Here is a 23,589-nt window from a genome sequence, read left to right on the forward strand (position 1 = left end):
TATCGCATGCGAACACTAGGACTTTTACGACTGCATATCACCATTGTATCGTTATGATGCTTTCTGCTTGACCCCACTCTCTTATGCGAACATACATTATTACATAATATAAATGAAATACATATAAATAACTCCCCGTAAACACATGCAACCTAACTGGAGAACAGGTTGTACATGTCGTGTGGGTAGGCTGCTTACGTTTACGACAGTTGCAATGTAGTTTATGGCAAATGTAGGTTACAAAGGGGCTCCGGATTGAGAGGCGTCAGAAAGGGGCAAACAGTCTGAGGGGGGAATTGTGAAGAGAGGAAGACAGGTAGCGCCGCAGGTAAGACCCTGTTAAGCAAACAAGGCCTTGCTAGTGTACACTAACTAGCTAGTTTGATGTGGCCTCAGCTAATACTTATTATGATATAGCCTAGTAGTATATAAATATAGTCACGTAACATCTGGCTTACGCCGCAAGCGAACAGCTCTCCAGTACTACTGGCACTAGCAAGTTAGCAGCGAAATAGGAATCTAGGCTAGCAATCAACATTTTTTTCAAACTAGCTATGGTTTCTTTTTAGCTACTCGTTTCCAGTAACTAATCGCAATGTTTTGCTTGGTTCTGTATTGCTTAGTTATGTCACAACAAGAACGCGCTCAAAGTAAGCTTTCTGCTCACACAGCAAAGAAGCCCTCGGCCATAGTGTTACCATTGCCACACACATTCAGTTAAAGGCACAGTACAGTAGAACGTGCCGCCTGAATACATAATAAACAAAGGAGGTCCGCCGTTGTGTGTTGCAGGGAAGAATGACAGAGAAGAATGATGAAAGAATGGTGAAAGTCCCCGTAAGGTTCAACGATGGACGGACTGGGAAAGGAGATACCTATATGCAGTTCTAGACCATTCCCATGGCTCAGCCAGCCCGAGACGGAGACCACCTCTCGGCTGTGGAACCTCACAGACTGCTTTTCGACCTACGACAAAAACACCCCTTACTCAGACAAACAGGTAGGCCTTTGCATAAGGATAACCATTTTCAGTAGAAATACCCATCAGAAAAACACCAGTCCCATTGTAAATTACAAAAAGCCTTTTTGACTGACCACCAGCAAAAGGGGGAAGTTCATTACATTGTGTCATATGCAATCTGAAATGTAGGATATATCATGCTCGCGTAACACTGACGACCTTTGAGGGGGTGGTACGTGGTCACACCTTAAGACTAGCTGTTATGTCTTTATTTTAGGAATAACCTTTCCCCTAATTACTGTAAATCCTCTCAACGGTCTATCAGGATGTACCCAAACCTACAAAAACCTTTTTTTGGCCCTTATCAGAATGTACCCAGAGTTATCTTAACTGCCCTGTTGTAGAAACCCCACTATCTGTGAAAAAAGAAATGACCTTTTTTTTTACCAAGCCTCTTGCAAGCTTCCTTCAGATGTGACATCAATTGATTTATTGCTTCTCTGTCTTCATAAGGAATACATGGACACCAGAAAGCCTGTGCTGGAGCTGAAAGATGTCCCCCCTCCTCCTCACCACACCTCCTCCTCCTCCCAGCCCTTCCCCCTGGCCCAACTTCCTCTGCCCCCTCCCTGTCTGATTCCTCCTCCTGTACTTCCCCAACAGCAAGACTCCCTCCAACCTCAGCAACAACAGGGGGCTAGTCCCAAAGTAAGCGCGTGCACTCACTGTGAGGGGAGCCTCCTGCACTATAGCACTACTGGTGGATACGGGCTTGTCACTGGTGGTAGCAGTTGTGTCGGCGCTAGCGGCGTCTCGCTGTATATGCCCCCCTGCACTCAGGAACCCCCCAGCATTAGTAGCAGCATGACTTGGGCTAGTGCCATGACGTCAGCCCTCCACTTCCCCAGTCATGGGGGAGGAGGAGGAGGCGGCGGCGGAGGTGACGCCCTAACTACGCTGCACGGCTCTGGGAGCTACAAGCTCAACCTGCCCTCCGTGGCCACCTCCCAGCCCCTCCCCTCGCACCCCTACACTCACCTCCCCTGCTGCACAGCCGGGCTCCTCCGCCCCCTCCACCCCTGCCCTTCCGCCCCTGTACCTTACAGCCAGGCCAGCCTCCTGCCTCCCCCCTCTGCCCCTCTCGTGGCCCCCCTACACAGTTCCTGCCTGGCCTCTTCCAGCTACTACCCCTGTAGTGGTGGCTATAGCCCGGCAGCTAGGGGGAGCCAGAGAGCCGGCGCAGGCCAATGCGACCACCACTCACCCGCCTCGTCGCACCTTTGCTCTAACCCTATGCACCTCAGTGTAGAACGCACGGTTTGTCTGAAGGGGGCGCACTACTGCCAGGGATGTTTGACCAAGGTTGGTGGTATTCTCTTCATTCACTGTGGCACTGTTGATTCAAGCAGCTTGTTTGTAGTGTACGTGGGGGGGTGGGGGGGTGGAGGGGATTCTAATCCACACAGAAGGATGAACAGAATCTGTGGCATGTGCCGGACTAAAAGCCAGATGGATGATGCTGTTTGATTGTGTTGCCATGTAGAAAAACGTTTTGCTCATCCCTGCCTGCTTTTTCAGTGTTATGGTACTTGGGTCGATGACAGAACTCATTATCTAAGGATTTGATGTTGTTGAATTCATTATTTATTCAACATGTTTAACCCAGTCAACCGGTAAGTGACACCTGAAGTACTGGTGTCCTTTCAAAAGTGAGGCACATCCTCACTTAGATATAAGGTTACCCTTGGCCTCTAACCCCTCTCCTGTCTGCTCCCCCCCCCTCCCCCCACCCTTCCTTCAGCCTGTAAGGGGCGTGGCTTCGGAGCCAGACCAGCCGTGGCCTGGCGTGGCCCCGCCCCAGTCTGCCCCCATCCCCATATGCAACGGCTGCGGCACCTCCTCCGACGGCCTGCTGCTCTTGGGCACCAGCCTGGGCAAGGCTGCCACCAAGTATGGTCAGTAGGACTTCCGTGTGTGGCGTTTTGTCAGTGGTTGTTGTCCACCCGCCTGTGAAAATGTGTGTGTCGATTGCTTCCATGTGGAAATTAAGCCTCTTTTAAGCATGTTTTTATGTCTTTTCCAATCAATCAATCCATTTTCGTAGATGGTGCCACTTCACATTGCCACAATATGGCCACTTGATAATGTGGTGTAGAGAACAGCATTATTGATCCCCGAAATTGCACAGTTGTCAGAATCGTAACGTGTTGTGGAAATCCGAATGTCAATCGACTCAGAGCGATGAAATGTCTTTTGAATAAGTATTGGTTAACCACAACTGTTCTAATCTAAACCATCTCTTTAACAACACCAGATGAGACCAAAAACAGCGCAGGCTTAAAGGCATTGTGCCTGATGGCTTGTGATAGCTTCAAAATTAAATTCAGGAAGTTAAAGTATCATAGTCTCTGATTGGCTGATATATCCATGTACCCGCGTCATTTCCCGCCAGCCAATCAGCCAATCAAGGACACACCTGAGAGCAAACAGGAGGGAGAATTGCGCCTGATGGCTTCTGATCAGTTATTTCAACGTGCTTCTTCTATACGACTATTAGGTTAATAGCTATGCTTCTGTTCAACCATCTGTGCATTCCTTGAAACAGCTGTAGATCATAAAGCCGCATCATTTCTCTGTGTTCCTTATCATAAAAAGATAAACCTCCAGTCTACCTGTGACCACTGTCTCCCTGACTTGCCAGGCAATGAACAGTAGGCCTTCCAGTTCATGAAATGAGAACAGAACATTCAAAAAGACATCATGAGCAAACAGATTATCCGCCGAAACATTTTTTTACAAACTCAATTATCCATTGCGCACGTTACCAGTTTAAGTTGACGGGCGGATGCATTTGGAGTTCTCTTCAAGTCGTCAAACTGCACGTTTGCACTTGATCACCGTTGCCATGACGAAAGTCTTCGCGTGTCTCCCTCCCCCCCTTGCCCCCCCTTCCCTAGGTTCTCCCGATGGTCCGGAGAACGTGCCCCCGGTGGGGGTGTTCTGGGACATCGAGAACTGCTGCGTGCCGACGGGGCGCTCGGCGGCGGCGGTGGTGCAGCGCGTGCGCGCCCGCTTCTTCCAGGGCCACCGCGAGGCCGAGTTCATGTGCGTCTGCGACATCAGCAAGGAGAACAAGGCGGTCATCCAGGAGCTCAACAACTGCCAGGTGTGTGCGTGTGGACCCCGCGGCGGAGGAATTCCAGTGGCACCGTGTGGATCTGTATAGTCGAGGGATGTGGTTTCAACACAATTTATCTAGACGATACAATTACATGTGATTTAACCCTTGTGCTGCCTTCGGGTCACACGACCAAAAGGTTCATAACGAACCATCGTTGTGTTTACCCAATTTCACCCAATACAAAAGCAGAATAAAAAAAACTTTCTTTTAACCTTCGAAATGTGGGGGGGTCTGAGACAGCCCAACGGTTAAAAGAAAATGCTTCGTTTTGTTTTTGTACGCGGTAAAGTTGTTGCAAACGACGGTGGGTCACAATGACTGATGGGTCAGAATGACCCGAAGAGAACACGAGGGTTAAACAAAGCTTTGCTGATCAGTCGTTACGGAGGAGGTGCCATCCACACAGATCGCTCGTAAGAGTGATGAAGAACATTCAAAAAACACAACCCATACATACACTTTCGATCAAATGGCATTCTATAAGGTCAATCAATCAATGTAGCAAACTCTGTGATTGGCTCACTCAACTTAGTGACAGCTTGAAACAATACATCTCCACACCAGGTGTCCCACAGTTCTCTGATGTGGGATCTCTCCCCAAATCAATAGGTAGTAAAGCCATGGGAGTTGACCAGTCAAATGGTCAACTGTCCTTTGTGTGACCAATCCTCAAACAAGAATTGAATTAGCTCAATGAAACGGAACCCAGACCTTCTAGCCAAAGTTCAGCACCCGTCCCCCGGACCCAACTTCGACCCTCTGGATCTTAGTTAGGCATCTTAAAACGACACCATAAATACCTTGAGACAATCTGAGTGTCCCTTCTACAGAGTAAACCACATCACAGAACCTCAGTTTCTGTCTATAACAAAGGAACTTACTTTTTACCGCTAAAAGAAACATGGATATTGTAACTATGTCAAAAATTGCTATTACAAAGTTAGTGTGTGTGTGTGCTCTGTAAAGTTCTCTTATACAGTTTTCCTGTACAACTATTTCCGTAGATTTTGTAATACATTTTTCCCCTCCAACCCTACACTTGCGCACCTGTTTCAAATGATTTTAACTGGTTGATATTAGAGGATCAGATTAGGCTCATCATCTGGGGTTTGAGGGAACACCGGAGGTTAAGACTTCAATACTGAACGTTATTAATTTGGAGAGGAGATTTTGAGTTATTTTTACGAGCACTAGCAGACGAAAGTGACATGGCTAACAAGGATGTTGGCCGTCTGCAACAGTGACGCCCCTTAACATCTCCAAGTGCCCACGGCAGAACAAAAACGTGTCGGTTGACATGCACTCTTATACATGCGTGTTTTTCCACGGGACAATCGTCCGGTGTGATGGGAGGTTATGCCCATCCGTGTGAATACCTGTGAACCTCCATCTTGCTGACAATCAATCTCTGCTTTGGCAGGTTACGGTTGCCCACATCAACGCCACTGCCAAGAACGCCGCGGACGACAAGCTGCGCCAGAGTCTCCGGCGCTTCGCCGAAACTCACGCGGCCCCTGCCACTGTTGTCCTCGTCTCCTGTGAGTGGCTCGATTTGACTATGGCCATTGATCTATTATATTAATGTCGTTGAACAGATTCCCCCACCGTCTGAGCTTTTTGTATCACATTAGATTTTTCCATATCATGTGAGATATTTTCATATTATATTCGATTTCTCCGTGTCATATTTAAGGTTTACATATCTTATTAGGTGTTTCCATATCACATTAGATTTTTCCCTCTTATTTGAGCTTACCATATCAGATTTAATGTTTACATATCTTATTAAATGTTTCCATATCACATTAGATTTTTCCCTCTTATTTGAGCTTACCGCATCACATTTTCCATAGTAGTTTTTTTTCTAACCCCCCCCCCCCCCCCCTAATTGCCCCTCAGCCGACGTGAACTTTGCCAGCGAGCTGAGCGACCTCCGCCACCGCCACGGCTTCCAGGTGATCCTGGTGCACAACGCCGAGGCGTCGCCCGCCCTGCTGCAGCACGCCCACCGCCACGTCACCTTCCAGGACATCACCGCCGACCTGCCGCCGCGCATGGTCGTCAAATCCCAGGTAGGCCCCGGGGAGAAACACAAGAACGGCCAGTCACCGACTGAAAGTAGCACGCCGCATCAGACAAACGCGTTGTGGCTAGTCCGTTTACTGAAATGGACATTTAGTAACCGCGATTGAGGCCGGTTTAGAGGAGAGGCGCGTTTTGAGGGCGTTTCTCAAAGGGGATTTTAGGGAGCAAACTGGACCTCGCCAGTCCCAAGGTCCTCCCCTCGGCTTGCAAATTCAACCCTTTGCATTTAAACGCAACCTCCTGAAGCCCTCCAAAATATTCGGCCTGGGCCTCGTCTCTGCATTGAGCCGGAGACCAGTTCCCAGCCTTTCTGACTGCGTTTGGCTTCATTTCCAAACGCACCATAAAAGAAATGATCCCGAAACCCAAATCCCTGGCCCCGTTGTCTCTCTCCCCCCCACACTCTTTCTCCCTTTCCTCCCCCAGCCCAGTTTGAACCTCCTCTATGTGTACAATCTCCCCACCAACCGTGACGGGAAGAGCGTGAGCGCCCGGCTGCGCCGCCTGTCCGACAACTGCGGCGGCAAGGTGCTGGGCGTGTCCTCGGGCACCGCCGTCATCCGCTTTGGCAGCCAGGACGCGGCGGAGCGCGCCCGCAAGCGCATGGAGAACGAGGACGTGTACGGCCGCCGCATCAGCCTCGCCCTGTCGCCGCGGCCCCCGGGCATCGGCGCCGGCGGCGGCGACGTCCCCCCCGCTGCCACCCTGCCCCCGGCCTCGGCCGTCCCCCAGCCCCCCTCCACTGCCTCCCCGTTCTCCTTCCTGCCCCTGGAGAAGCCCAGGTCGCCCAGGAGGTCGCGCCGCACGGCCCGGCTCCCCCTTGCCCCTGCCACCGTCCCCGAGAGACCCTACAGCCCCAGGAGGGGGTGTAGCGGCCCCCCTGCCAGTGGCTCCCCAGCTCCTGCCAGGCCCCTGCAGGTCAGCAGCCGGACTGTCTGCCCCCTACCCCCCCCCCCCCCCCCTTTCCATCCAGTGCTTTGTCCTAACCCCCCCCTACCTCTGCCTGCTAACCGGCGCTAGCTATCTAGCGTGTAACCGCTAACCTCCCCTGCTTGCCTCCTCCTCCTCCCATGCTCTGTGTACACTAACGACTGGCAGGCCCGCCTGCTTCAGATGTTTCGGCGTGTCCGTTGTCTAGCCCGTCATCTCTGTGGTCCGTGTCCATTTCTACTCTGTGCATGAGTCCGTGGTGTTCACCAGCGCTCTGGCGCATGTCTTGTGTAAGGCCAGATTCCCTCGCCGTGTCTTTCGCTGCATCCTCATTCCCTCAGCTCACCCGAATGCTGTCTACTTGTTTGTGTGTGTGTGCGCGCGTGTTGCTTCTAACCCCTGTGCAGGTTCATTCCAAGTCTGGAAGTTTCTGTTGCTCTGCTGTGTGTTGCTGCCTGCCCTGCCCCTTTCTGTGTCCATGCTAAGTTGGTGGGAGGAAGAGCTTTGGAGAAGAGCCGTCTAGACTGAACAGCAAGACATTTAAGGTTCAAAGGTCTAGACTAAACAGCAAGACATTAATGAAGGTTCAAAGATCTAGACTAAACCGCAAGACATTCATAAAGGTTCAAAGGTCTTGACTAAACAGCAAGACATTAATGAAGGTTCAAAGATCTAGACTAAACCGCAAGACATTCATAAAGGTTCAAAGGTCTTGACTAAACAGCAAGACATTTATGAAGATTCAAAAGTCTAAACTGCTTTATCATGCAGGGTTGAGGTGAAAAATAATTCAAACATATTTACCTTTTCGATAACATTTTTACTATTCAAACCACTACCTTGAATGATTGTGAATCCAAGTTGATCTGGCTCTCCAAAACATCTTCCTGTCATCAACCTCATATTCCCGCTCGAACGTGGTGTTCCGTCACCACCAATCAAACCCCGCGTCCTGTTCCTCAGAAATGCATAGCGACCAATCCCGCGTTTGCATCCTCTAATGACGCACCCGTTGTGGTTGGTCCTCTGTCCCCCCCATTGGTGCAGGAGGCGAGCGTTGGGCTGGACCAGGCCAAGCTGAAGACGGGCTTCCACCCGGAGAAGGGCCGTTGCTCCTCCTCCTCCCCCCACGGCAACGGAGACGCCCTCCAGCCCCCCTCCCCTGCCCCCCAAGGCCAGCCTCGTGGGAGAGTCCATGTACCGCCGACGGTATGGAGGGCGACGCGCCAAGGGGCGAATCGTACCTTAAACCTTTTTTTTTCTTGTTATTGTCTTTGGCAGGAATGGCGTTCAATTAAGAGTAGTGGCACCAGAGCCAATTTGCGTCTGTTGTTATTGTAATGAAAGTGATTGTAATGATGTTGTTTCTGGAAGGTTGGTTAACCTCTACAGGAAATCCTGCCCATCTTGTCCTTAATTCAGGTGTTAGGTTGGATATAATGTGGCCCAATACTGTTCCGTACTGGATGTAGGGAGTCAGGACTAGGGAGTCAGGTGGCTGAGCGGTGAGGGAATCGGGCTAGCAATCAAAAGGTTGCCAGTTCGATTCCCGGCTGTGCCAAATAATGTTGTGTTCTTGGGCCAGGCACTTCACCCTACTTGCCTCGGGGGGAATGTCCCTGTACTTACTGTAAGTTGCTCTGGATAAGAGCGTCTGCTAAATGACTAAATGGATGTCTTAGTAAAAGAGAGATTACCTGCAGAATGTTGATGACTGTGATGAAACTGTTTTTCAAATAGAAACTGCTTTGTCAATGGTCAGACCATGTCGATAGTCTCCTCACCGCCTCAAAAACAAACCTCCTATCCTGTCCCTCCCTCCCTCCCTCCAGGGGCTCCACGCCGCGCAGCAGGGCCAACTCCCCCGCCGAGCGAGCCGCAGACCGGGGCTCCGGAGAGTTCCAGGTCAGCACGCCGTCGGCCTTCAGCAAGCTGAGCCTCCACAGGACCTTCAGCCCCCTGGTGCTGTCTCAGGGCTCCTGGTCCTCCAGGTGAGGGCAACCCGAGGGATGAGGGAGGGCACGAGGGATGAGGGAGGGCACGAGGGATGAGGGAGGGCACGAGGGATGAGGGAGGGCACGAGGGATGAGGGAGGGCACGAGGGATGAGGGAGGGCACGAGGGATGAGGGAGGGCACGAGGGATGAGGGAGGGCACGAGGGATGAGGGAGGGCACGAGTGGGGAGAATCGATGGATGAGGACTTGAGTGAATTGTTGCGTGCATAAGCGCCCCACGTTTTGAATGCTTCCATAAGTCAAAGGATGGTTGGTGATTCATTTAGCAGACGCTTTTATCCAAAGTGACTTCCAAGAGAGAGCTTTACAAAGTGCATAGGTCACTGATAATAATAGTTCAGTGAATTTATGAATGACTTCCACCCCCTCCGCCCTGCTCCAGGAGCGCGTCCCCCTGCCTGTCCAGCCGCTCCTCCCCCCTGCCGGGACCCCCCCGCAGCCCCCTCCCCGACGGCCTCCCTCAGCCCTTCGTGGACGGCGCCGACGTGCAGGTGGCCAACCTGGACTACCGCATGTCCCGCAAGGAGCTCCAGCAGCTCCTCCGAGACACCTTCTCACGCCACGGCATGGTGAGAGACGAGCCCCGTCGGCCCGGACGAAGCTTCGCAAGCTTTGCGTTTTCAGCGGAACGTTGGCGCAGTTTATTCCTCAGTTATTCACCTCGCTCGCTCGCTCACGTGTTCTCTCGACCTCGCTTTTTTCCCTTTCTTTCTTTGACACTTTCTCTTTCCCTCTTCCTCCCTTTGTCTTTCTCGCTTTTGACCGTCTTTCTCTCTCGCTTTGTCCTTCTCTGTGTCCTTTCTGCCCCCCCGCCCCCCCCCCTCAGGTGAAAGCCGTGGAGCTGAGCCCCCACACAGACTACCAGCTGAAGGCCACGGTCCAGATGGGCTCCCTGCAGCAGGCCATCTGCGCCGTCAGCGGCCTGCACCGCTACAAGATAGGGGGCAAGCGCATCCACGTGTCGCTCGTCACCGGGGGCAACAACAAGTCCCTCGCCATGCTTGGGTACGCCCCGCGGTTTGATTTGGAACGTGGTCCGCCGACGTGTGTGTGTGTACGGGGGGGAGAGGGGGGTGTTGTGTGCAAGAATCTTCTCTCTGGTATTAGTGGAAATGTTGATCAGGATCGGGGTATCCATCTGTCCAATCCCCAGCTCAGAGATCATCTCCATTCTCCAGGACGCTCCGGCCTGCTGCCTCCCCCTCTTCAAGTTTACAGAAATATATGAGAAGAAGTGAGTGCAACTTTTTAAAAACGACACGAAACGGTGTATATCAGCATAAATAGCAAGTGGTCCCACTGCCAAACATGCCCTTGGTTTGCAACACACCGGTGTCCATGAAGTATAACCCAATAACGCCTTCACATTATCGTAAAGTGATTCACTCTTCCACAGCGTGAAACTCGACACCGCAAATCGTTTTTTCATCCCCCCCGTTGCCCGCCCGCCCTCCCTCCCTCCCTCCCCAGATACAGCCGCAAGCTGGCGGCGAGCGACCTATACCGGCTGTCGGAGACGGTGGCGGTGCGGGAGCAGGGCGGCTCCCGGCTGGTGTGCCTCCTCCCGTCCAGCCAGGCCAGGCAGAGCCCGCTGGGCTCGTCCCAGTCTCAGGAGGGCTGCTGCTCCTCCTCCAGCGCCAGCCCCGTGGTGTTCGAGGAGCTGGAGTACCACGAGCCCGTGTGCCGCCACCACCACACCCAGGAGGGCTTCAGGTAGGAGACGCCCGCGTGCATACCCGGGGTGAGACGCCCGTCGGAAATGTTCGTCTTTTACCGCGCGTTTGCGCAGTCGGTCGGCGAAGCAGCCGAGGATGTTTGTCACTTGCGCGTGTGACGCAAGGAGACCGAGGCTGTGGTGGTACTCTCAACAGTCATTGGTTCATACACAGACATGCAACTGTCGCATGGCTCTTCTTTCATTGGCTGTCTCCTCTGCATGTGCGTGCGACATCAACCCTGGTTGAAACACAATAGCTGCTGAATCTCAGGTCCTGGTGTCGTAAAAGCTCTTATCTCCTTCAAACAAACAAACCCCCAACACAGTCAGTAACAAATGCTCCCCCTCCCTCAGGTCAACCAGATAAGGGTCCAGTATGTTTACGTAAGCCTAGAGTTAACTTTGAAGTAGTTCCTCTCTGCACAAAAGGAATGTTGAACACAGTATAATTTTATACAGAATAAAGGGTTACATCTTCAACTTTTCAGACACACACACACACACACACACGCACACAGGGGTAAGCGAAAAACACATGCACACAAGGATAAGACACACATAATCACCCAAAGGGACTTCAGTTAAAATGCACATAAATATGGATTAGCACACTCAGGGGACGTGCACTTTGACTTACACACAGTCAGTTTTTCCTCAGTGATGGGGTTCAGAGAGGCACCTGTGCCAAATCTTGCACTTTCCCCTCCCCCAAAAAACAAATGACTCCTGGTTTTGATTGATTTAGATACATTCGCCTTCTTCCTAAACTGTCCATTCCTCCCCTGCAACTCTCCCTGCCCCCCTCCTGCAGTGAGGCCGACTTTGATCCAGACTCCCATCAGATCCCGTTTGTGGTGGTGTCCATCAAGGCCCTGTCCTCCCAGGTCCACAGCCTGCTGCAGTCCCACGAGGGAACCCTGCCCCTGCTCAGGTAGGACATGGACCCTGTGTGTTAGCTCCCTGTTAGCACATAGGCCCTGTGTGTTAGCTCCCTGTTAGCACATAGACCCTGTGTGTTAGCTCTCTGTTAGCACATAGGCCCTGTGTGTGTTAGCTCCTTGTTAGCACATAGGCCCTGTGTGTTAGCTCTCTGTTAGCACATAGGCCCTGTGTGTGTTAGCTCCTTGTTAGCACATAGGCCCTGTGTGTTAGCTCCCTGTTAGCACATAGACCCTGTATGTGTTAGCTCCCTGTTAGCACATATACCCTGTGTGTGTTAGCTCCCTGTTAGCACATAGACCCTGTGTGTGTTAGCTCCCTGTTAGCACATAGACCCTGTGTGTGTTAGCTCCCTGTTAGCACATAGACCCTGTGTGTGTTAGCTCCCTGTTAGCACATAGACCCTGTGTGTGTTAGCTCCCTGTTAGCACATAGACCCTGTGTGTGTTAGCTCCCTGTTAGCACATAGACCCTGTGTGTGTTAGCTCCCTGTTAGCCATAGCGCCCGTGTTAGCCTTGAGCTCTGTGTTAGCAGTAGGCTATAAGATACACACACTTCAATAGATACATGATCATTTGATTGATTAATTCATTATGAACTCTGTGAATATAACTCAGTGGCGGGCTGTGACTACTTACTCTCCTCCCAAACTCAGTTTCCCAGACTGCTATGCATCAGAGTTCAGCCCACTGCATCTTGCTGAGGAGGGCCAGCTGGAGAACGGGGTCCCGCTGGAGCACCTCATCACCTGCGTCCCTGGCATTACCATAGTAACGGCCCAGAACGGCTTCAAGATCATCAAGTGGATCCACAACAAACCGCCAGCGCCCAACGCAGGTGTGTGAGCTCACATACACACACACACACGCACACACACACACACACACACACAGTCGCTCTGCTGGTCAACCTATTACTGGACAACATGTTAAACTACTAGTTCTGCATTAAAGCCATATTCGTTTTGTTATGTTTTTCTCAAGTTGATAATGGAATGGAATGTCACAATAAAAGTCCCATAGACGCAACCTTCAAGCGCTTTCAATATATAACCCTCCACACACGCGCACACCCACACAGACCCGTGGGTGCAGCGCTGCAAGAGCCCCGTGGGGAACCCCCAGCTGATCCAGTTCAGCCGCGAGGTCATCGACCTGATGAAGGGTCGTCCCTTCTGCGTCATGCCCGTCAGCAAGTTCATCCCAGCCTACCACCACCACTTCGCCAAGCAGTGCCGCGTCTCCGACTACGGCTACTCCAAGCTGCTGGAGCTGCTGGAGGCCGTGCCCCACGTGCTGCAGGTGAGTCGTAGTCAGTCGTAGTCAGTCGTAGTCAGTCGTAGTCAGTCGTAGTCAGTCGTAGTCAGTCGTAGTCAGTCGTAGTCAGTCGTAGTCAGTCAGTCAAGGCTAACTCTGTAATGTTGACTCACTCACTCACTCCACCATTCTCACACATCCAAATAATCCCAGTCAAGGCCAACTTGGGTGTAATGTTTGCTAACCCCATCACACTCTCAGAAATATAAACTGTGTGTTTAACTTGTTTTTAAAAACAAATCAGACCCACTGTAGAGTGAAGGTCTGGGACAATAGCTGCATAGAACCCTCATCATGTTAAGTTAAAGTAGCCTACTTAAAGATGTGTTGTTTCGTTTTTTTTCTTTGTGTTTGAATCTGACCTATTATAAACAGTTAGGAAGGGGGTTTTTGTGTACTGGATAATAGAAATATTCAACAAAACTTGTTTTGAGAAAAATGCATAGATCAATTGAGTTGACGGTGTGCACTAATGCAAACAGATATCAAGGCATGTCGATTTGACAGCTCGTAGATTAAACCAAAACAAAGTCACTCAAAACATGTGTAGAACCTTTAGTCACCCTGTATCCAAATGAACACGGCTCAAGAAACCGCTCAAGAGCTGTACCGCTCGTGTTGTTGGACTCCTAATTATAGTCAATGGATCAGTGTCTTGCATGTCGCTTCAAACCTGCCCATGCATGTAATGAGACTAACACATCTTGAGTTAATAACGTTCGCTCCCAAAAGTAAATCGTTTGTCTCCCAGGACAACTCATACAGTGTGTACGCCATCAATTCGGGGAGATTTAAGTGTTCGCGCTATGAAGCATAACGAATGGACATCCGTTAATGCGTCAGTAATTGGGCCGGTGCGGGGGGTGTTTTTTTTTTGTTTGTTTTTTAATTCATGAATACATTTCTTTTTTGTATTTTTTTTTTTTTGGCATGTTGTTTTTCCTCTCATTCCTCCACCGTGTGCCACCTCCACCTCACCCTGGTTTGTGTTCCAGATCCTGGGCATGGGCACCAAGCGCCTGCTGACCCTCACCCACCGCGCCCAGGTCAAACGCTTCACCCACGACCTGCTCAAGCTCCTCAAGTTCCAGGCCAGCAAGCAAGTGGTCATCAGGGACTTCATGCAGGCCTACCATTGGTCAGTACCACAGGAACCAGCCCTCCTTCTCAGCCAGTCATGCGCACTCATCTACCGACCAAACTAAAAATCTTTGTTAACCTGTAGTAAAAACGTCATAGTTTGGATGGAATGGTTGTTAGAGGGTTATAAATGTAAATTGACCCCATTCTGTTTTTGTGAATCCTAATTTGGGTGTTAACGTGGTGCATGAACAGACATCCAGTCCACATTTAACGCTGGATGTCGTCGTCGCCGGGTAAAGAGAGTCCAAATAAATTGCGACCCGACCAATCGCGTGCCCCTCTCCCCAGGTGTTTCTCCAGGGACTGGCACGTGACCGACTACGGCATGTGTGACCTGATGGACCTGCTGGCTGAGATCCCCGACACCACGGTCACCGTCATCCCCCAGGACTCAGACACGGTCATCTCCGTACCCAAGAGAGGTGAACGCAAACCCTAAACCCCCCCCCCCCCAAGCCAGGGGCTGCCATATGCTTTCACCGGGGGGGGGGGGGGGGGGGTTCATATCCCCGATTCGTTCCATTTGCCCACTCACAAATGTAACGTCGTGAAGAAGAAATGTCGTTTTCTTTCCTCTCCTATCTATGAAGATTTTTTATGCTCTGACTCCCTTACAGACACGATTAATCTAGTTTAGGGTTCCGCTTACCTTCAAGCCGACCCTGTTTTGACGCTCCCTAGGGTAGCTAGCCGGCAGTAAACAGAAAAGGGTTTGATTAAAGAATCTCCTTCGCCTCCTGCATGCCAAAACTCGATATCAGCCAAACGTTATAAACACTGTATTTTCTGTTACCATTTCATACACACGCAAACATGCATTCGAAATGCCTCATTTTGAATTGACCAATGTTTACGATGTATGTACTGCAGAGCTCCATCGTCATTCTAGATGAATAGACATGGATGGGTATCATTTACATAACACCTGTGTGTGTGTGTACACATCGTCCAAGACAGTCCTGACCTCCGCTCCTCCCCCAGAGCGCACGGCCGAGGAGGTGGAGCGGACCAGGCAGTTTGGGAAGGAGGTGGTGGACCTTCTCAGGCACCAGCCCCACTGTCGGATGCCCTTCAGCAAGTTCATCCCCACCTACCACCACCACTTTGGGCGCCAGTGCAAGCTCACCTACTACGGCTTCAGCAAGCTGCTGGAGCTCTTCGAGGCCATCCCCGACGTGCTCACGGTGAGTTTGGGGAGAGGTGTGTGTGTGCGTGTGTGTGTGTTGCCTTCTGTCAGGTTGTGGTCTATTTTGTCATCTGTCGTGATGCGCTCCGTCAAGTGTTGACAGAGCAAAGATGTTTCGTTTTCCCCGTCTTGAGTTCGTAGGACGTTTTGACAGTTAAAAACTTTTGAGGATTCAGAAATGACTTGCTTACTCGGCCACTGTGTGACACACCTACACACACACACACTACTATAAATATGTATCTACTATAAAAAAATCACCTTGTTGCTAACGTGCATAGGGAGGGATGTGTTACAAGATCTCCGTCGTCCTGTTCGCGCTCCCGCGTGAGCTGGTGTACGGTGTGGTAACGATTGTTCAACTCTTCTTCCTCCTCACTGTCTGCATCTCTTTCTCTCTAAGCTCGTATCTGCTCTGTTCTTCCGCTCTCTTGCTCCTCACTGCCAAATCTATTATGCTCCCTCCGCCCGTCTCCCCGCGTCGGCCTATTCTCGTCTTTCGCTCTCGCTTGCTCCCTCTGTCGACACCCGCCACCCCTGCCTCTCTCCTCTCCTGGCCCCGCCACCCCTTCTCTCCCTCGGCTCCTTTCCTGCTTCCCCTCCCCTGTAAACCCCCCAACGATGCTAGTTCACAGTAGGACGCCACAGGAAATGATTCCGATATGGGCTTGGCTCAACAATCCTGACACTGAATGTCGGCAATCGCCTGTGTAGTAGTCAGTCGTCTCAACTTTTTTTCATTTTTTTTTTTTTACATCATGGCATCAAAGTCACGTCATTGTATGAATGGGGCAACAACTTACGAGTGCGGCCTTGCCCACACCCAGGTGTTGGAGTGCGGCGAGGAGAAGCTGCTGACCCTGACGGAGCTGGAGCGGGTCAAGGCCCTGGCGGCCCAGCTGGTCAAGCTCCTGCGTGCCCAGCCGGAGTCTGGCCTGGCGGCCAGCCAGCTGCTCGCCGAGTACAGCAAGACCTACGGCTACGGCCTGCGCCTGCAGGACTACGACGTCGGCTCGCTGCCCGCGCTGCTCGCCAAGCTGGGCCACGTGGTCAAGGTACGAGGCTTTTCTTTGTCCCCCCCCCCAGAGGTGGGGGATATTTTGTCCCTGTGTTGGTAGCGTTGCAGGGAAGCTACCGGATGGTCGGGTGCAACTGTAAGGCGGTCCAAAGTTGTTAGTCTTTGACGTTCTCCTGATAAATCGAGCTTTAGCACCCCCTGCTGGAACCAAATCTGAGACCATTTTTTTTACTCGTTTTTATTGTGATATCTTCACAATAACTGTAGTTATTATATACGTGTGTATATGTACATGCATACTATACGTTTTTAGAAAATGTTGTTGAATGAGTACATTAGTTTCCAAGCGGTAGTCAACTTTGTCTTGGCCAGACTCCCCCATAACGTTCGAAACGCACTGCCCTCCATCCTCCTTCCCGCCAGGTGGTGGACGGCGCGGGCGGCCGCGAGGTGCAGCTCATCAACAGGAAGTCGCTGCGCTCGCTCACCTGCCAGCTGCTGGCCCTGCTCATGGCGCTGGGCGAGGGCGAGTGCACGTCCGTGTCGGTGGACGAGCTGAGCGACCTGTACCTGCGCGCCCACGCCACCGCCCTCAACCCCTGCGAGTACGGCTTCCTGTCCCTCAGCGAGCTGCTGAAGAGTCTGCCCTACCTGGTGGAGGTGAGGGAGGGGCACGGGGAGGGGGGGGAGGGGCACGGGGAGGGGGAGGGGCATGGGGGGGGAGGGGCATGGCGCCTCACAGGTACTTGGGTGGGCACGGTGCTGTGCAAAAGTCAATATAGTCGATAAAGTCGAGCAAGTAAAGCAAAAGTGCATCAGCGGATGCTTTGAATGGAACCATGGAATGAAAGGACTGAACAGAGTTTTCAACGTCTCACCTTTACACTGCCGCACGTACGGAAGACGGAATGTATGAGGGGTGATGATATCTAGTGTGTTAGTGTCGCAGTACTCGTATACCCTTTACGGATGGGATGTCCGATTTGACGGATTAGGTCCAGATGGGATTTTTGGCAGGTTCGGTCCGGTTTAAAACTTCATGGCGTCTGTTCATCATTGGTTTAATCTCACCCCCGGCAGCTGTTCCACGAGGAGGAAGGCGAGGAGGGGGACACCGGAGGGCGTCAAGGCGGCGAGAGGGTGCGCCTGACCAGGCTGTACCAGTTTGCGAGCGGCGTGCGAGCCATGCTCCACACCTACCACTACCACCAGATCTTCCTGACAGAGTTCCCCGGCGCCTACGGCAAGTTCACGGGCCGCAACCTGCAACCCCGCGCCTACGGTTACTCCACCATTGACGAGCTGCTTGGAGCCATACCTCAGGTAGGAACAGCATGGATCACCCCCGTACCTCAGGTAGGAACAGCATGGATCACCCCCAAAGAAAGGAGGCCATGGGTGTGGACTAGCGGTTGATTTTGGTGTTGTAATGAGGCAAGGTGTAAGGAGCATGAGGAAATGCTCCAGATTGTCCAGGGACTAGACTTCCCCATGTGCAACATGGGTCCATCCCAAAGATGCTGTTGGGAGACCACAGCATGACGAAATATGATGAAATTCTGCTACTTTGCTGGGCACCATCCCTACAGAGCACTGTTCAATAAGAAGCAACTTCTCCCTTCTCCAAAAATATGAAGCAGAAGAAAATGAAATTATTTTAAAATATATTATTCACCCTACATATATTTGCATATCAATTTTATAGTGAAATAAGTTAATGTAGTGTTGACAAATACTTTTGGTGGTGATCTGCGGGCGACTTTGTGGCACTCTGTGACATTGCGTGTCGAAATGAGTTCAAATAACTATGCTAATAAGTTTGATTTTCAAATGACAGGTGGTTTGGATCAAAGGACATGGACACAAGAGGATTATCGTTCTGAAGAACGATATGAAAGGTAAAGGAAGGAGACGACCAAAAATAAAATGAAATCAAGTGACTTAAATAAAAATCGAGTGACTTATTGACACCACAAACGGAATCAACGACGCTAGGCGTGTCATCTCACCACGAACACGGGTAACATGACTGTAACTGACCCAATCTGTCTTCCCCAGCGAGGGTGAGCTCTACAGCCTCCGCCAGCCCCCAGCAAGAGGAGGAGGAGGGGGAGGACCAGAGATACAGCCCCTGTAGCAACCACCAGTCTGGCACTCCCAGCCCAGGTAAACAAGCCTACTCCTACTTTGTTTTGATAGGCTTCCTGCGGATGGTCTCAAGGCAGCTCATTAGCTGTATATTTAGTATACCTAGGTTTGTTTTTTTTATTCGTTATTTTAAATAGTTGAAAATATATAAATAAAACTGTTCATATACAAGGACTATTCTAAAATATGAAAGTGGTTTGATGCCAAATTTGGTGTAATACATGCGACATAAGCATTTGTCTTCCCTACTGTTGGCCAGCTTAATTTCTGCTCCCTTTCTCTCGTCATCAATTCTTTCATTCACTCGTTCGTGACATTCGTCACTCATTTGTCAAAAAAATAAAATAAAAAAATTACGTTGACCCTCCATCCTCGTCTCAGCGGGCGAGGCGGAGCTCCTGTGTCTGGCCTCGCCGGTCGACCTGCTGTGTGGCCCCGTGCCGTCCTGCCTGCCCTCGCCCCAGCTCCGCCCCGACCCCGTCCTCCTCCGGCAGGCCGACCTCATCCACTTCGGGGAGCAGACGCCCCCTCCTCCTACCCCTCCACCCTCAGGTTAGACCCCCTTTTTTATTTTCCGAAATGTTTAGGGTGGGTACATTTGTTTTATTATGGTAGACTGTCTAGAGCAGGGGCCCCTAAAAATTCTGCGAGGGCCAGATCATTTTTCCTTTCTTTAATGTGGGGCCGGGTCGGTCTGTAACAGAAAATGACATGGGCCTGAGTGACTACCATTATTATTGCGGAGATGTTATGATTATAAATGCATTTATTATGCTAGATTAGTTTATTATTTTGCTATGCGCCTTGCATATCAAGGGATATATATACTATTAAAAGAACATTATTAATATCGTAATGACCTTTTTTTCATATTCATTGCTATTGAAATCAAAACATTTACTTTATTTTTTATTTTTTTTAAGTCTTTGGCATTGTTCAGAGGGAAGGTCCAAATGCGTTGGCGGGCCGTAGTTTGGGGACCCCTGGTCTAGATAGAGGGTAAAAATGTAGAGGAGGGAATGCAGGAAGTGGCCCGGGCTGTAACAGAACCTGGGCCCCATGCAGTAAAGCCTACTGGCACACGGTGGTCTGAGGTTAGCTCCCTCTGTAGCGCACTTGTCCCTGACCTTGGGACATCAGCAGAACCACTCTAATCTGTCTGTTTTGTCTTCTGCTGTCAACTGTGTGTTGGATTTTTCGTGTTGATTGAGGCTGACTCATGGAAATCAAAAAGATGTCAACGCTCGTACAGTTATTCGTATTTTTCGCCTCGACCGCCTCGTCTAAATCTCGTTCTGTATTTTGATTTGTGGACGCCCAGAGGACGATGGGCCTGAGGGAAGTGCTGATGAGGTGGATCCCCCCTCCAGAGTCTGCGACCAGCCCCTCCAACCTGAACCCCCCCCTGCTGTGAGAGGCCAGCCCGAGGATGCAGCAGCACCCAAGCCCCCCCAGGCCCCGGCCCACATCCAGACATCCGTGGACAGCCCTAGCAAGAGGGCTCCGCGCAACAAAGTGAGGCTGGCCGCCAACTTCTCCTTCAGGGTTGCCCCTTGACCTCACAAACACCAGCTTACACACACACACACACACACACACACACACACACAGCTGACATGCACAACTCTATAAAGAAGAGTTGAAAACGGCCCAGAGAGTAATATTTGGGGTTTTGTTTTGTTTGGTCTTTTTTCCTATATGCCCTTATTCTGACGAGGCGACACAATACCGTAGGTATCCACCTGCTGCCTCTTCTGTTGCCAGTGTATCATTTGAAAGTCGGTGTCCACAAAAGCCATGAATGTCCCTGATGCAGTTTTTTGGGCTGCAGATCTTACTTTTCAAAGCTTCTGTTAGGTCAGTAAATGTTCTAAAGGGGAAAGAGGGAAGGTGGGGGAAATGAGTTTCAGAGGTAGGACAAGAAAAAGATATGAGGTAGATAATGTATAATGTATTGACATTGAAACCGTGCAGCAATGAAATCTGAAAGTCTGAAATGAAAGTCTGTCCTATGCTAAAAAAAGTTAGTTGGCACTGTCGGGACACACATTTTACAAAGTGTATAAGGGGTGCTATTTTTAACAACAAAGCCTTTCACTTCCTATCAAATAATTCTCGTTGCTTTAATGTTGGCCTGTAATATCCCTCAACACGAGGACGACTGCTTATCAAAGTTTGTTTTCCTAGACACTTGCTCTGGACCGTTGCCATGTCAGACAGAAATTACGAAAATGACTTGTATGAAAATCGCTCTTTTCACCGCTTGATATTTTTTTTTGGTCCCCTGGAGTGTTCTTCATGGGGACGATGAACCACACAGCCAGAAGGAAACTTTGCTCGGAATGTGGAGCTTTTTTGCCGTTTGAGGGCAACCGTGGAGCTATTTTTCGGTATTACTGTTTTGAAAACCCATGCCCATTTCACCCTTTCAGTTATTCCTTCGGCATTTAGTGTGTCCAGAAAGTGTTTCGAAAAAAGCTTTGTTTATTACAGGAGTTCTAGCGATTCTTTCGTAGTCTCCTTGGTAACCGTTCACTCGCGAAGACGCCCATTCTTGGGGGGGGGGGTTTTCCTGAATGTTTGAGTCATTCGTCAAAAGCAAGTCAAAGGGGCACCAGTGAGCAGACTGCATTTTATCATTCTCCTGAGGCAGCATTTAATCTCTCATATTTCACCTGAACACACTTCAGTGTTGTGGGACGCACTCGTCGGGAATGTTACAACCAGCACAGCCAAATGCGTAGGATGGCGACAGAGAGGAATTTGATTTCCTAATTTGAGTTGGACTGAGCTACGACAGCTTTTGGCGTCTTCAGATCTTCTGAAGGGTCCGTTTTCTCCAAAGTGCCTGGCCAAGCGGACACACAGGGGCCCTTTGCGAACACCCAGCCCAGGTGTTGGCTGAAGCGTCGCCGATGGAGATCGGGGGACGTTCGCTTGTCACCAGCCAGAGCGTAACTCCTTTGTTTCTTTTCAATGTTGTTTTTGTCCGACTGCGGTTTACACTCGAGTGGATGGTGTGAAATACGCAGGATGTGCATAAGTCAGTTTATGCATGGTGTAAACCCTTCGAGGCAAATCGGACGGAAGGGTTGGCCCATGTTTGGCGACCCGTGTCAAGTCTTTGTCTTGTACTTCAAAGCTGCCGCTACTGTCGGTGGTGGCTTGTCCTCTGTTTAGTAAGGAATCTTGAGGGGATTCTGTACAACGCCCTCCACGTTTCCACTGAAACGCTTAAGGTTGTTTACATTAAACCTTGTTGCTTTGGTTCCTCTGGGTTAGTCGCCGGTACCATCGTGTCTGCACTTCCTCGACTGTGTAGAGGACCGGTATGTGGCACGCTCCCTCGTTCGATTTTTTTTGTGTCTTTTTTTTTTTTTTTTCGAGGAAGGATTGCAGGGATTTTTTTCTTTTTTTGGGTGGAGTGATGGGGAGTAGGGAGCAGGAACTGTGGGTGGCCGAGGGTCGGCTTGGTGTCGGAATAGCTTGGGGGGGATGGAGGGAGCTTCAGGAAGCCTGTGATCGGAATCTGATGGACAGAGACCCCCCCCCCCCTCGTGTCGCGACTCCGCCTGGCTTTTACAATGGCTTGTATCTGCCATGGCGTTCTAAAAATTGCTGTTTCTGCCGAATCCTCTTCTTCTACCAGTCTCCCTCGCCCTTAAACTCTTCAAAGTGTTGCTTATGATTGTCTAGATTTTCTCTTAAAAAAAAAAATTTAAAAAATTTAAAAAACGTATTGTGAGTCTCCCTAGGATGTGCTGGTTATAGCATTCCCCCATTGAAAATCCATAAAAGTAAAAACATGAAAATGAGTTCCCTACAAGCAAGAGCATGAAACATTACTTGGAAGTAATGAAGGGAGAGATTGTCTCTGTCAAATGGATACTCTTGGTATGCATTGCAGAATCTGTCAAAACGGATGACGAAATTGCGCGAGAGCACCCACATTGACATGCATCTCCTCGCCAAAATGTGTGCCAATGTATTCCCTGTAGTGGACTGTAAATTAGAATTAGAATCTTGTTTAGTTCTTACTGACTCCCATGCTTCAAAGTTCCAAACCCTTGCTTTCTGTGTTTGGTGTTTCAGCATGTATGCGTTGGGGCAAGTTGCCCTGAATCCTTTGCCGTTTTAATCGGCTCCCACAATTGTTTTAACGACTGCCCAGAAACATTGTTTTCTCTTTAATCAAGGGATGAGGATCTTGGAATGTAGAAAAATATCCTACTGGCCTTTAAGGAAGAAAAATTCAGAAATGGCACCTAAACCGACTTTTGACCTCATGATCATGACGTCGTTTACACTGAAACTGACTCCTAAGTGCAACAGTGACAACTAACTTGAAAGGCTCAAAGCTCAACTTCTCTTGTTTAGTTTGCTTCAATCGGTAAGAATCTAACAAGGCTGTGTGTTTAGAGGAGAATGTTATGCACCTTTGCATAGTTTCAGTTCACGTGAAGAGCTGTGTGGTCTGTTTTGTTACGTGACGCAAGGATGATTTTGACCAGTTATCAATGTTGGGTTGTGCTTTGGAGAAATGAAGTGAAATGCATTTCACTGTTGTCATGTCAGTTTTCAACGCACTGTTCGAAGCACTGCACTGTTCTTATTGGACAGAACCTCTTTTGCGGTCCTTTTGTTAATCTTATCCTCTGTGATAATGTTATTTTCAAAGTGTATCTATCAGATCTGTGTTTGTCCCTCTTTTCTGACCTTGTCACCCCTGTTTTACTGCCATGATACACAAGTTATTGTAACAGTTTCATGTTGAAGGGACCAAATTATATCGGTTAATAAATCTCATAAGCATTACACCTGCCTGTCTCATTACTTATGTACTGTTATTTCTCATATGAATATTTATGAGCCAGGATGCTCTTCATTTGTAAGTTTGAAGCTTATACATGGATTATACTGAATACAAAATTTACTGTTACATAAAAGC

At 50.0% G+C, this 23,589-nt stretch overlaps 1 protein-coding gene across 1 annotated transcript; it reads left to right on the plus strand.

The window, feature by feature from the left end:
• Positions 1 to 216: 216 nt before the first annotated feature.
• marf1 (meiosis regulator and mRNA stability factor 1) lies at positions 217 to 23,456 on the plus strand. Its single transcript, XM_084685789.1, is given in 28 exon segments — positions 217 to 328; positions 793 to 1,000; positions 1,472 to 2,323; positions 2,763 to 2,916; positions 3,919 to 4,127; positions 5,563 to 5,680; positions 6,042 to 6,214; positions 6,654 to 7,145; positions 8,205 to 8,318; positions 8,320 to 8,366; positions 8,990 to 9,148; positions 9,556 to 9,742; positions 10,000 to 10,178; positions 10,327 to 10,407; positions 10,644 to 10,886; positions 11,702 to 11,821; positions 12,486 to 12,667; positions 12,911 to 13,131; positions 14,142 to 14,284; positions 14,578 to 14,711; positions 15,271 to 15,473; positions 16,303 to 16,530; positions 16,917 to 17,153; positions 17,574 to 17,816; positions 18,331 to 18,391; positions 18,552 to 18,659; positions 19,023 to 19,193; positions 19,963 to 23,456. Coding segments are annotated over 27 exon segments (5,445 nt in total). The 5' UTR covers positions 217 to 328; positions 793 to 850; the 3' UTR covers positions 20,199 to 23,456.
• The last annotated feature ends 133 nt before the right edge of the window (positions 23,457 to 23,589 follow it).

The sequence above is a fragment of the Hypomesus nipponensis genome, chromosome 21, assembly GCF_054491055.1.
Source record: "Hypomesus nipponensis isolate SF chromosome 21, ASM5449105v1, whole genome shotgun sequence".
Classification (NCBI taxonomy): domain Eukaryota; kingdom Metazoa; phylum Chordata; class Actinopteri; order Osmeriformes; family Osmeridae; genus Hypomesus; species Hypomesus nipponensis.